At 46.3% G+C, this 13,854-nt stretch overlaps 1 protein-coding gene across 1 annotated transcript in view; it reads left to right on the plus strand.

Annotated features, from left to right (window-relative positions):
- Positions 1-13,854, plus strand: part of BTBD16 (BTB domain containing 16) — a 1,066,677-nt gene that overhangs the window by 138,664 nt on the left and 914,159 nt on the right. Inside the window, exon 4 of the mRNA XM_069611979.1 lies at positions 9,542-9,701. Coding sequence (XP_069468080.1) covers positions 9,542-9,701 — 160 coding nt within the window. The remainder of the gene's footprint in view (positions 1-9,541; positions 9,702-13,854) is intronic.

Genomic DNA, 13,854 nt, shown 5'->3' on the forward strand with positions numbered 1-13,854 from the left:
TGTTATTGGCGGACGGTATGCATAAATGGAAATTCCTACATGGTTGTGGTGGAAGGGGACTCTGTGTATGGCGTGCCATCTTTTAATTAGTTCTCTGTGAATTGACCTGATTCATGGATGATGGTTTGAAGGACACTTTTTTGAGGCGAGGGGTGGGACACTTTTTCTTAGGTGCCCGGGGCTATTTCTTGTCCCAGTCCGACCCTACCATATAGGGGGCAGAAGTACAGATACCCCCTCCAGTCTTTACATCGCTATTGTTGGAGGAGATCAGAAGGAGCTGGATAGTGCTTGAGAGCAAAATTGGTGAAGTAGGGACTGATATTTCCTTTCTACAGTCAGATCTGAGAAAGATGTCGGACAGAACAAAGGAGGCCGAGGACCGCATCTCAATGTTTTAAGACGAGCTCTCAATGGTCAAACAGCAGGTACAGCGGCTGCAGGGTTCCTCCACTAAACTCGAAAAGCAATCGGAGGAGGTGGAAGGTCGTTCACAGAGGACCATTGTCCGAATAGTGGGCTTGTCGGAGAAGGTGGAAGGTGTCTCGATGGAACTGTACTTAGAGACACTGTTGGTTGTGAGTTATGGTAAGTAGGCACTCTCATCCCTGCTGTACCCCCTCCACCTGGAGCATTCCTAAGAGTTACAGTAGCCCGCCTCTTGAACTTCCAAGATAGGGATGCCATGCTTCAGAAGGCGTGAAAGGTTGGTCCGGTTGTTGTGAGCAATATGAAGGACTCCATATTTCCAGACTTCATGAGGCAAGTCCAAAGGCAAAGACAATCATACAAAGGGGTGAAGCACGAGCTGAGGAGGTGGGACCTAAGGTACATGCTCCTTTTCCTCGCAAAGCTTACAGGTTTACATGATGGAAGGTCGTGGTTCTTCAATATGGCAAGAGAAGCTTGGGACTGGCTGGAAAGAGTTGGCGTGAGGGTTGGAAGAGGTGCCACGAAAGGAGGAGAGAATACAGGTGGTTTGCAGGCTGCAAATCACATTACCATGAGCTCGGGAGAGGGTGGAGGGGGCAGATAGATTGAGGATAGACCGAATGAAAGGGTCAGGGTGGGTGCAGATGGACCTCTGACATTGGAGCACCAAGAGGACTGGGCATGATCACAGCGTTGTGTGAAGGCTCCAGTATAATCACTGCAGGACAAGTTGTGGCTGCCACCGTGGACTGGTCTAGGTTTGTAATAACTAATAACTGCACCAATTTGTATTCTGCTTTCGCTGCATTTTTCAGCTGCCTGCCTATCACTCTCTTGTTTTCGTTTGCAAATGTGCACTATCGTTTCCTGTTTTTCTGGCCAGCCCTTAGTTTTGATGCCCACAATCCTATCTAATGATGTCTGTACTTCCGTCAACAGTCCCTTTATCAATATGTGAGAAAACAGGGGTGCGCATTCATCCCAGGACCTTTGCGTCTCTTGTGTCCACAAATCATGTAATCTGCTGGGTAACTGTCAGGATACATAATTCTCAGAACCTCCTAGATGTGTGCTCGACAGTTATTAATGGAGAACCGTCATTGGCATTTGTGCTTGATTTCACACCTTTGTACCCTGCCTGGTACCATATTTTGCCTGCCTGCTCTCCCATGATTGCTGCAAATTAACTTTCCATGTCCCCTATGGTCAATGTCATCCGTGCCGTGTTTTTCTCGAGTGCCTGTATCAATTTTTACTGGCCCGTGCCACGATGGAGGGCAGGCTGCATATTAGATTATCTCTATCCATCGTCTGCCATGGTACATAATGTGCGTCCCCTCTCCCTTTCTGTAGTAATGGCATTACTCTTGTCTTTGGAGCTATCCCTCCTCCTCCTTGGCCTGAGTTACTCCCATTTTCACCTTCCCTACTCTGCTGCAGAGGGAGGTGGACCAGTTGCTTCCACTTCCGTCACTGTCCTGCCGCTTTTGCTTTTTCCTCCCCCATCTCCTTGTTTTATCAGTTGTCCACTCGTCGCTGTCCCCATCACTCCATTCTTACCCTAGCAGTCCTTCATCTGAGGCCACATCGTCCCGTCTTCCTCCTTGTCATCTAGTTTACATTTTATTCTCCCTGATAGCCATTCCCCCTTATTTCCCTTATTTTTCATATGCACCTCCTCTTCTATCACTCTCTCTGCCTCACCGAATAGTGCGTCCATCTGCTGGCGTGTATTCTTTGCTATGTGCTAGGTATTTCCTCTCCCCCTTGTGTGCATTTCCTCTTTTCATGCATCTCTGTCCTTTTTCCCTGTTGTTTTTGCACCATCCCCTCCCCAGGTCTCGCTCTCTTGGGGTTTGTGTACCCAACTGCAGGCCGTAATGACGTATAGACACCATAGGGTGTCTATACCCTATGGTGTCTATAGGAGACACCATAGAGAGCTCGATCTGCCCCCTCCCATAGTCTCCTCTTCCTCCCTTTTCACTTTTTTCCCTCTTGTCTCTTCATATAATTTCCAGAGCCCCAATATGTTCTGTCTACTTTTCACCTTAGAGCCCTTATATTTTGTTAAGAAAGCCAAGTGCAACTCCTGGTATGACTCGGACCTCGTCACCCTAAAACGCAGCTGTAGGGTGGCCGAGAGGAAATGGCATGCTTCAAGTTCATCCTCTGACAAACTGGCCTGCCGCCTGCTGCAAAGGCAATATCGGCTCTCCGTCCTCACCAAGAAGAGAGCTCATATCCAAGCCTGCGTCTCTGCGGCATCTAACAACTCGGCTGAACTCTTTAAAATCTGCAAGGAACTGGCCAATCCTGCCGCAGTCTCTACCTCTCGTGTCCCTTCCCAGGACCTCTGCACGGCTCTGGTTTCTCACTTCATTTCTAAAACTCAGGACATCCTGTCCTCACTCTCCTCCTTTCGCCTCCCCCTTCTACTCCCTGCTCTTCCTCTGGCTCTTCCTCTGCCACCCCTCCTCCCTCCTTCTCGGCCTTTCCCCTTTTCTCTGCAGACAAGGTTTCTAGACAAGTCCGAACTATGAAAGTCTCGTCAAAACAGGTTCACCCCTGTTCCTCCAAAACTATCAAGGACCACATTGACTTCTTGGCTCCTGCCCTGGCTGATTTCTGCAACCACTCCTTCGCCACTGGAGTCTTCCCTTCCTCCCTAAAGCGCTCCCTTGTGCACCTTCTTCTAAAGAAACCTTCTGCAGACCCCTCCTCCCGGCTAACTATCGCCCAATCTCCATCATTTCCTTCCTGGGCAAGCTCCTGGAGAAACTGGCCATCTCCCAGCTCAATCTCCACACTGAATCTGTTGGTTGTCTTCATGACCATCAGTCTGGCTTCAGAGCTGCAAGAAGCACGGAAACTGCTCTCTTGAACATCAGTGAAGACCTGCTCACCAACCTTGAATCTAATACCCTGTGCGTTCTCATCTTGCTTGACCTCTCTTCTGCCTTTGACACGGTCAACCATGCCATCCTGCTCAACCGCCTGTGTGATTACCTGGATATTACTGGTCAGGCTTTGGCGTGGCTGACTTCTTTCCTCTCCAACCGACCCTCCCAGGTCCAAATGGGGTCCTTCCTCTCCGACATCTTTTTCTCTACCTGTGGTGTCCCCCAGGGATCCAACCTCTCTCCCTGGCTGTTCAACCAATACCTGGCACTCCTTGCCCACCGCATCACCGCTCTCTGTCCCAACTTTCAATGCTATGCGGACGATACTCAGCTCATCTTCAGGCTACCCTCGACCTCCTCCCCTCCTTCCCTCATCTCTGACTGTCTGTCTTCCATCCAGGAGTGGTGTGCCACCAACGACCTCTGCCTTAATGCCAGTAAAACAGAGATTCTACTCATCGGCACACCCACTCCCTCCTTCCCTGTAGCTCTCTGCCGGCCTCTCTTGGCCTTCTTCCTACTCCCACGTGCAAGGCTAAAAACCCTGGGGTCATCTTCGACTCTGCTCTTTCCTTCTCCCCTCACATCTCTGACATCTCTAAGAAGTCACACTACCAACCCTGGTTCTCTCTAAGCTGGACTATTGTAACAGCCTCTCTCTAAATCTACCTGCCTCTACTCTCCGCCCTCTGCAACTTATCCAGAACAGGACTGCAAGACTTGTCCTTGGCCTCAAGCCCAGGGATCGTATCTCTCCAGGACTGAAATCTCTGCACTGGCTCCCAGTGGCTGGGAGGATTAAGTTCAAAACCCTCTGCATTGTACACAAGGCCTTCTGGGGTCTGGGACCGCAATACTTTCAACTCTCTCTTCCTAAATATCTTCCTTCTCGAGCTTTTCGTTCATCCGCCTCCAACCCCCTCAGTGTCAGTCGCTTCTCCAAGCAACGAGTTGGTGGAAGATTACTCTCTTCAGCTGGAACCTCTCTCTTGAACAGCCTTCCTGCCTCCCTGAAACTCGAGGAGAACCATCTCCGGTTCCGGAAGCACCTCAAAACCTTCCTCTTTGCCTCTGCTTTCTCTCCCCCTCTCCCCTGCTTATTTTCTGACTGAAACTGCTCGGGTTACCTGGCCACCCTCTCTGATCTCTGGCCTAGGCCCCGTCAATTTACCCACTTGCTCTGCCTCCCTGGCAACCCCAGCACCTGGGGACCGTTCTGTATCCCTACAGGCCCCCACTAGCACTTTTGTCTGCACTTCCTTGCACTTGCCACCAGCTGGCCGTTATTTATTCTTATTTATTCCACTTTTTCCCCTTGTACTGCACTTTCCCCTCTCCCTTCCCCCGTGCACTTTTCCTTTCCCCCCTTCCCATGCACTTGCACGATCTAAATGACACTTGGCCCAGTAGGATCGTTTTCTGTCCTCCCCTTGTTTCCCCCCCCCGCCTCGTCGCGCCTTGATACACTCGTGTATTGGACCGTTATAAATGCCAAATCATATCAAATCATAAACACGAGAACCTATTTTCTATTGTTCTGATGTCAAAAGTTCGCTCCCCCGGCCGCGCATGGAAACACTGACCTGCATTCTCCTGGGCCCACTGAAATGTGTACTTTAATATTTTATCGCAATACTAGGGCAATTTCCGGCACATGTGATCCAGCCGGCTATCTAAATAAGCCATTATTACCCTACCTCCTGTCGTTTTTTATCCCAGCTACCCTTTGTATACCTCCCACTTTTCTTCTTCCCCCTTTTCTCCCGCCACACATGCTCCCACACCAATCTCACTTAGCTCATCGTTCACTCTGGCCCTCTCCACAGGCCCACCCAAGCACTCCACTCATCACGCTGGCCTTCTCCACAGGCCCGACCACTCACTCAGTGTTAGTATCCAAAGGCCCTCTCCGCAGGCTCACCGTTCTCTATGTTAGAGCAAGTAAGCGCTGTGCCTCTTCCACACCGTCTGCACATGCCCGCCACTACAAGGCCAAGCGCACTATTTTACATGAGAACCTCATGGTGTTGACCATTCCACCACGAGTCAACACCATAAGACAATACTATCTACCACACCTGTGTCTCTCTCTATACCCCCAGAACAGGAAAACATTCAATAACACAACTCTTACCCCAATGACGCAACTATACAATCACTGGTACTACAATCAACTCCAGTCTGATGGGGTTGGCCACATACTACGGACCTCTCCCGCTCTTATGCAGGCATGCCCACACTGGCGTCCACTCCCTATTGGGTGGCACGCCCTAATTTCTAATACTACTACTACGGCCGATCGTCCTCCCTCCATGAGGATGTGTCCTAGACACCATACAAATCTATCCCTCCCCCGCTGTGGGCATGCAACCATCAAGCAGTGCGTTCTTGCATGGTTATACTCGGGACCAGGTTGACCGTCGTGAACTCGGTGTCTGCAGGGCCTTCTCAGTTATTTGAATTTGTCAGGTCTGCGGTCGCCAGACCTGCGGCCCCGTGGAGGGTGGCCTGGCTACCCTCAACTAAGCGGGAGGACCGAGGATCTCGCTGGGGCCTCCAAAAATGCATCAGGGGTCCTCCGATCCTACCATATAAAATTCATAATCCAAAAAGGAGCACAGACTGGGCAAAAATCAACGCTGTTTATTACAGCTGGGCGAGCAAAAACCAAACAGAACAGTGGACTGGAACATTTGATGAGGGCTGACATCTGGGCATACAGAGAACATCAGTTTTTATAATACAAGTACAATGGTCACAGCATTTGAAACAGTTGCAGCTCAGGATGTTCTCATTTTCCATGTTTCCCAAGAAACGCATAGGCCAAACTAAGTCATATCCTTGCTGCTGAACGTATGTTAGTTGAACATGATTGGAGCAAACAGATCAACAGTATCCCAACTCATTGCCTCTCCATGTGGCGCCACATCGTTTCTCACCCCTCCCGGGAACAGTTTGCAATTAGTAAAATAACATTTGTGTTGAAGCCCGGGACTTTATTATTCTGCCATTGGTCAGCACATGATGTTCAGGTGAAGGAACATCTTTTCTTGAAGGCTACAGGGACTACCTGGTTCCTCTCCCTGTATCTCTATACACAGGGAACTGGGAATGTACCCATGCCCCAATACATTTCTGGATTCGATTATGGGCAAATGAACGGGCTTCTCTTTGTCATTTCATAATCAGATCACTAATGTCTGGGGACGGTTGGAGAAAAATCCCTTGGCTCGATTATATTGACAAAGCTCTGCTTCAGGGAAATATCCGGGTTCCTTCCCCCCAGGCGCCTTGTTTTCTAAATCCCAGATGAGGTGCTACAAGGGAATATTGCGGTAGGCATCTAAAATGAAAAGGGCTTTTTTGGAGTTTGTATCCAACTCTGATAAGGAGCATGCAGTGATCAGCCGGGTGAATGAGATACAGCCTTACTTAATCTGGGGCTCTACGAAGAAAGATCTTTGCCAATCACCCATGCAAGATTTGATTGTCTTCAGCTGAGGGGGACTACTGCTGAATGGAAAGGGTACCCCAATTTGTCGGATTGCCCGGTGTGTGGTGGTGTCAAAGAGGATTTGGTCAATTTGTTATTGTTTTGCCCTGGATATAACAGCATCAGACGGTCAATATCTTCTCCTATAGGCTGGCAGTCTTGTTTCTTTTGACTGCTGATTCTGTTCTAATAGCGTGGGCATAATTATCATTCTTAAAAAGAGGCATGCATTATAGGAAGGGGATATTAACTTAATTGGAATTAAAAGTGTAAGAAGTTATCATATATTCAGATGTAGTATCGCCCCCAACGAGTTAAGGACCACGCTACTTGTTTTTCTGGTAAATTTATCCTTTTATGAGTGTTTTCACATTGGGTGCTCCATAGTATGTATTTTGTCTTATTGACTTTGTGTGGGTTTTTATGAATTCTTTGTGTTATTCTATTGCATATTGTTGCGAAATGTGTCTCGATTGTCAGATATTTTATGTAGGATTTTATGAGGGAAATGGATTTTATCAATTTTGTGTTTTTGTTTTTTGTTTGTGTTTAATGGATTAATGGATCTGAATAAACATATTGACTGACTGACTGATAGAAACATACTGTTTGATAGGACTTCCCAAGAACGCCACTTTGTTCAGGTTCCCTAAACCCATACCCACCTGCCAACAGGCACTCGTAGCTATGTGAACAGTTCTCTAGCTCAGGTCCACTTCCCCTCTAGCCCTGAGTGCGCATAGGATTTGCTTGCAGCCCTGTGATTACATCACCCAGTACTGTTTTAGCTGCTTCTGTCTGCCTGTGACGAGCAGCTCGAGCTTCGCCTCCCTAACCAGTGGTGTACTGATCATATGTTCAGAGCAGTTTTCCCATACGAGGCCCAACCTGGGGGATTTTTCCCTTTCTCATAATAATATGTAGAAGCTCCCTGGACCGATGGCATACACAGTGCAACCCTACCCCGCATTTCCCTGCGAGTCCTTCATTCATGGCGTACCTATAGTTCGTTTGTGTACCTGTGTTTTTCCCCCCAAGGAGGTGCCTTATGCCCTATTGCTTACTCCCATAGGTGGTAGGTGCGCCCCCCTATCTGGCCCTTAATTAGCACCTTTAATATAGTAGATTGGGTTGTATCATCTGTAGAAGGATGTATGTAGGAGGAGTTATTCGTTGTAGTAGAACCAATAGTAAAACGTTCACCTATAGATAACTATATATTTTATATTCTACTAACCAATCAAGTGAGAGAGCAGAAGTGTTTATGATGATTACTAACTATGACATCAGCTATGACGATTATCCAGTTTAAAACATTGTTGTTCCTAACGCTATTTTGAGATTGTCCTTTGTATGCTCTCCCAGCGGCCGTTTCTATCTGAATAAAGCTGGGTTTTCTCGTGCACTTGGAGTTACTCCGTTATTGAGTTTTTTCTTTATTGGTGTACCTACGTTTACAGAATCTATCAATTTATGAGTGCAAGAGTTCCCATCCAATTGATTGCTAGGTGTTATTTATCTATATATTTGCCACTTGCACCGAATTAGATTTGCTACAATTTTTTGTATTGGATTTTGTGTGTGAAGCCATGCTTCTATATAGGTATTGGAACGTAAAATATGTTTTCACTTTCTATGGCTCTAATCTACGGTACATCAAAACAAACAAAGACTTCACACTTGAAAATTGCAGCCAGTATAAATCTAAGATTCACCCATGCTTCACAGTGGAGACATAAGGCAAAACACTATATGGCAAAGGCAGGGTACAACATGTGCACTCGTCACCAGCCGAAGGCTAGTAATAATTGGCTCTTGTCAAGCAAGAAATGCTGTGCTACTTGCATGTATAGAATTGAGGTGGCAAGTGACTTTTCATGGCTGGCAAATAGCTTGCAACTTGAATTACTTCAGCTGGCGAAGGTAATAGACATATAGGATAACACCTTGTGTCATCTCTAGCATAAATGTATACATCACCAAGTCCTTATTGAACTAGTTACCAACACCATTGCATTGTACATGAAAAATACTTTTCAGGTAACCAATAATTATGTGATTTATGCAAATCACAGCTGTTGTACATGTAAAAAATAGTTGCATTCTTGCTACTGAGGGTTACGTAAGTCCTAGGATTAGAGGGGTTTGCCCTGACAATATGTTACTAAATCGAATTTTATGGACATGAAGACCAGAGATCTATCAGGAAGCTCAGGAATTTTTAGAACCTGTGTTACTTTTGTTTTGTCTTGAACCCTCATGTTCTTTCATGGAGACTTATCCAAACACAACACATGCCTCAAGTCTTCTGTTGTTCCTTCACTATGCCAGTCTCTCTTCACTTGCAGTTAACTTATCACACTAAATGAAGAGACTTTTCTCAAACCATTTAGCGTAAAAGAAAAGTTGCATCCATCCCCCAAAATTGTGGAGGTGAGCTGACCTTAACATCTTTGGTGGTGTGCCACCTATAGTTTTGATGCCCTTGCTATGCTAATGCTCTTATGATCATGTTTTTAATCATGGTTTCTGGTGTCACCATAGGGGAAAGAAGCAGTCACCAGGTGCTCTTTGCTAGTCAACACACCGCCATACTCTTTGGGGTCAGCACCCCTCCACATTATTTAAGTGAGCCTCAGTTTAAAGATTTGAATTTCGGTTGCGTCTGTTTCTTTTTAGTCTGTTGACTATAAAATGTTTCTGCCTGTTACAGGTCCCATATGGGGCAAAGCAGCGCCTTGTTCGCTCTCAGGTCGGCCTTACGAACCGCTGGCAGATTCCCTGCAACCTGGACTTTGATCTTCTGGGAACACACCAGGCCCGGAAGGCCATCCGAATTGGGTTCAATGAGACACTGATGCCGATTATGACAGGTGGGAAAAAGCAGGAAAGTGGCATTGTACTGCAAAACTCCTTTAAACTGTGCTGTGAAACACCATTGAAGCAGGCATTGACAAGGCTTTGTACATGTAGGTGGTTCTTTATTTATAAATCCCCTACAGGACATACATGGCTTATCCTCTACATTTGGATAAAATGAAATGAAATGATATTTTATTTATATCGCGCTCGTACACAAGTGTTTCAGAGCACAACGGCTAGCCAAACCTACTGACTTTGCCAATGTATTTCAGTATGTATTTGCAACTGACAACATTTCCCAAAGCTGTCCCAAGATGCTTTAACGTTTAAAGCAAACGTTGCAAAAGCCAACAGTTATGGCTTTGCTAAATGGAACTCCTTTGGACATGTGGACTTCTCACCAGCTAAATACCTCATGGCTTCAGCCTACATGACCAATGGAACACCATCATGTAACAGCTTTCCCAAACGTCTGTAGGTGGTTGGTGTCTTTCTGGTGTTTTCAAAGATGGTGATTCACCCCTTTGTGTTGGGGACGATGCTTCCAGATAATAAAATGAGATCTGTTGTCTAAGTATTTGGATGATAACACTTCATTGTAGGTCTCTGATACAGCAACACTTGACATTTCTGCTATGGATGAAAGTTTTAATTCTACACCAAATAGTTTTGCCATCTAGTCACACAAACGCCCTCCACTACCACCCTTCCTTCCTGGGCCATCAGCATGTGCTCTAGCCCCACTTCTGAAACATGTGGCATTGTTACTGTTTACACCTACGCTACCCCCTTCATGCAACGGAACAGCACCATATGCTTTGTAAAGCAAGAGCTTGCCGAGGCATATACTGACAGTACTCTGGCAGCAGAAATACTGATAGAATGGCTTCTTCTGCCCCACCCCTAATGAAATGCTGAAAGCCCTATCAGGGGCACATGCCACACAAAGTGATAGATTATGCAGTTCATGCGTTAGCAACAAGCTTTCTCACCAGAACAAACTTTCTGTGGTATATCACTACTAATTATTCCCATGGCACACACTGTAAAGAGTTACAACCAACCTGAACATAACTTGTTAAAGAATTGGTCTGCCAAATAACGAGATGCAGCTACCCTACCATATCCCATGAGACGCAGCCAATGAGATGTAAATGGGTCTCCATGTGCAGCTCACACCAGCCTTACCAGCTACCCTTAAAACCGTTCCTAGCAGCTCTCGCTGTTAGAGTACTGTCAACATGTGGACCCAAGCAATTGCCAGCACTGTCTGCTCTGAGCGTTGTGCATCTGCCAATGTCAGTGCGTGCAACCAATACTTTGCAGTGCATTAACAGCGGTAAGCAGGCATGCACAAGACTACAGAGACTGCATTAATCCAGGGATTGCAGCACTGTTGGTGACAAACCATTCTACTGTTTTCTAAATTTGCAAGGCGCTTTTTTGACAAACTTTAAGGAAAACGTTGTAGCATCTAACCCAGCATTTACAGTAGTAAGGGATTTCTGTACCCACATGGCAGGTGGCTTAAATACCCCAAGCATTAACAGCAACAATGTTCTCTATAACTCTGATTCTAATGTTTCAGCTCTTGCAGTGCCATTCCGCTTAACCTCTGTTGCTTAAGCTGCTAGCACTTGCACTTCATCATGCCTTCCAAAGCCCTGACTGCTGAATGCTGTAAGGTCCGCATTGCCAACCTTTCCAGTATCATGGCTCCTGGACCGTGGGCCCCTAGAGGGCATAAGCCACCTGTCACAAGATCGAGCATAACAGCAGATGACTCACACCAACCAGTAACATTAAACAAGGTTTTACTGTACAAAAAATATCTTGAGGAAGCAGGAAATGTGGTTGTAATTTATAGTAAAAGGATGTAGCCTGTCTCCTCTCCTAAGGACTGTAGTACTTAGTATGTCCCTTGCCTGTGCCAAATACCACCCCACCAAAGGAGTTTCAAGATTCACTGAGAGCCCTTGGGTTTTGATTGCCCCCACACTTCTTTCTTGGATCTTGTCCTTCAGTTGCAAGGATGTTGGTCTGTCGCCTGCTTCCCATCCTTGGTATTCGTCTGCCTCTCGTCATTGATTTCATGTCCCATTACTGTTAGGAAGCGTGACTGAATGTCAATCACTCAGATTCTTTCTTGCATCAGCTGTGGCCTAAGACTATGAAGACTACACCCTTAATCTTTCTGTGTTGGAGGGTTCCCCCCACATTTCTCCACCAGATGAGGCCCTGCACTAGTCTTCACATCACTCACTGTCATCCTCATCACCTCCCTGCTTCTAGTTTCCCTTTCTTTCCTTACTCCTCTTGGCTTTTAAATATCCTCCCTCCTCAATTTCTCACCATATTCTTCGCCTTTTCCGGTGTCTTCCCACTCCTCACCACTTTTGCCATGCTCTTCATACTAGTTTTCCTTCGGCTGCTTCTTCCACCTTTTCTCCTTCCTATACTCCCCTCTTTCCCTCATCATAGCATTTCTTTCTTCTCTCCTCTCCTCTGAACACTTCCTCTCCTTTGTTCTTCTGGCACATTTCCATTTCTCCTCTGATCCTGCATTTACCTCTCGCTGTCTCTTTTCTCCTCCTTTTTGTCCTCTTCTCCACTCCTACTCTTCACCAAACTCCCTCTTTCTGTTCACTCTACCCCTCTAAGTTCTTTTGCCCACTCTTCCTATTAACCTCAAACTCCTTTCTTTCTTTTCCTCCTCTCAATATATCGCATCTCTGCAACCTCCTCACCACTCTACTACGCACTGCCTCTTAGTGCCCTCCTACCATGCAGACCAGTTCTTTTTATAATTGGTTGGCGATGCAACCAACCACGTCCATCTATGTCCTCTCATGAGCTGAGCATGATGACTGTTTCTCTGGTTGTCAAATGTTTTTAGGTCAGTTATGCTAATACCTATCTCGAAGCATGGCGTTACACACAAAATTCAATAAAGAAATTGTAGCAAATCTAATTCAGTGCAAGAGTGCACCGATAAATTGATAGATTCTGTAAACGTTTGTCAAGATAGGCCCAGGTACACCAATAAAGAAAAGAAACTCAATAATGGAGTAACTCCAAGTGTCAGAGAAAACCCAGCTTTATTCAGATAGAAACGGCCATTGGGAGAGCATACAAAGGACAATCTCAAAATAGCGTTGGGAACAACAAGGTTGTATACTAGATAATCGTCATAGCTGATGTCATAATTAGTAATCATCATAAAAACTTCTGCTCTCTACCATGATCCATGGACCTGGGGACCAAGCCCTCAAAAGGCTCGTCCAGCATGTTTTAGGTCAGCTTCAGATGGACTCTGCTGTGTGCTCAGTGTTTCTTCCATGTGGCACAGAGGTCGGCATCAGTGAGCTGTTCTGTTCCCAGCTTGCAAACACAGGTGTGTGTGTGAAACTGGCAGCTTGCCACACTCATTCCTGGAACCAATGCTGATTTTTTCTTTTGGTTTATCTGCGTAATCCCACAGCCGCTGTAATTGGTGTGTTCTCTATGCACCCAAATCCTCCATAGAGTTTCCTGTCACTTGCTGGCATCCAGTGATTTCTCAGGCCACTGCAGTGTCTGTATTAGGCTAGGGCTGTATGTGTTTGGGTTTGGAGGAAGACAGCAGGTGATGGGCTCAGGGAACAGGCTCTGCCCTACTCTGCATAACATATTGAGAATAAGAGTGGAGTCCCGGGGTATTCCCCATTCAACTCCTTCGGGCCCAGCGTCATACAGCGGCAAGTACCAGTCCAAAGCCATAAGAGTAGGGCATAAGGTTTTGTGATGCCAACGGACAAGGGGTAGATTTAGAGCACTACTACCCTCACCTAAGAGCGGTCATCCCATTTGAATTACAAGCACAGCCAAAAAAAGATAAATCCCTGAAATTCAGACCCAAGAGTGGTGCCTCAGTCATCATTACTGGGCACCAGGGTTTTGAAGGAGATAAGGAGATAAGGGGGAGCCGTGTCTGGAACGTTCTGTCTTTTTGGATAGGAGGAGCAGAGGTGATGTCAATAAATGGAGTACAATGTCGGGGAAGCAGCTTGTGTGCGCCGTGTTTTACTTTGATTGTGTCTGGATTGGACAGGTGCACATTATGTGATGGTCACAATTTATTAATGTGTCAGTAAGTTTAAATCCCCAATCCCGTATTTGAATTAA

This window comes from Ambystoma mexicanum, chromosome 8 (assembly GCF_040938575.1).
Source record: "Ambystoma mexicanum isolate Mex_15411 chromosome 8, UKY_AmexF1_1, whole genome shotgun sequence".
In the NCBI taxonomy this organism is placed as follows: Eukaryota; Metazoa; Chordata; class Amphibia; order Caudata; family Ambystomatidae; genus Ambystoma; species Ambystoma mexicanum.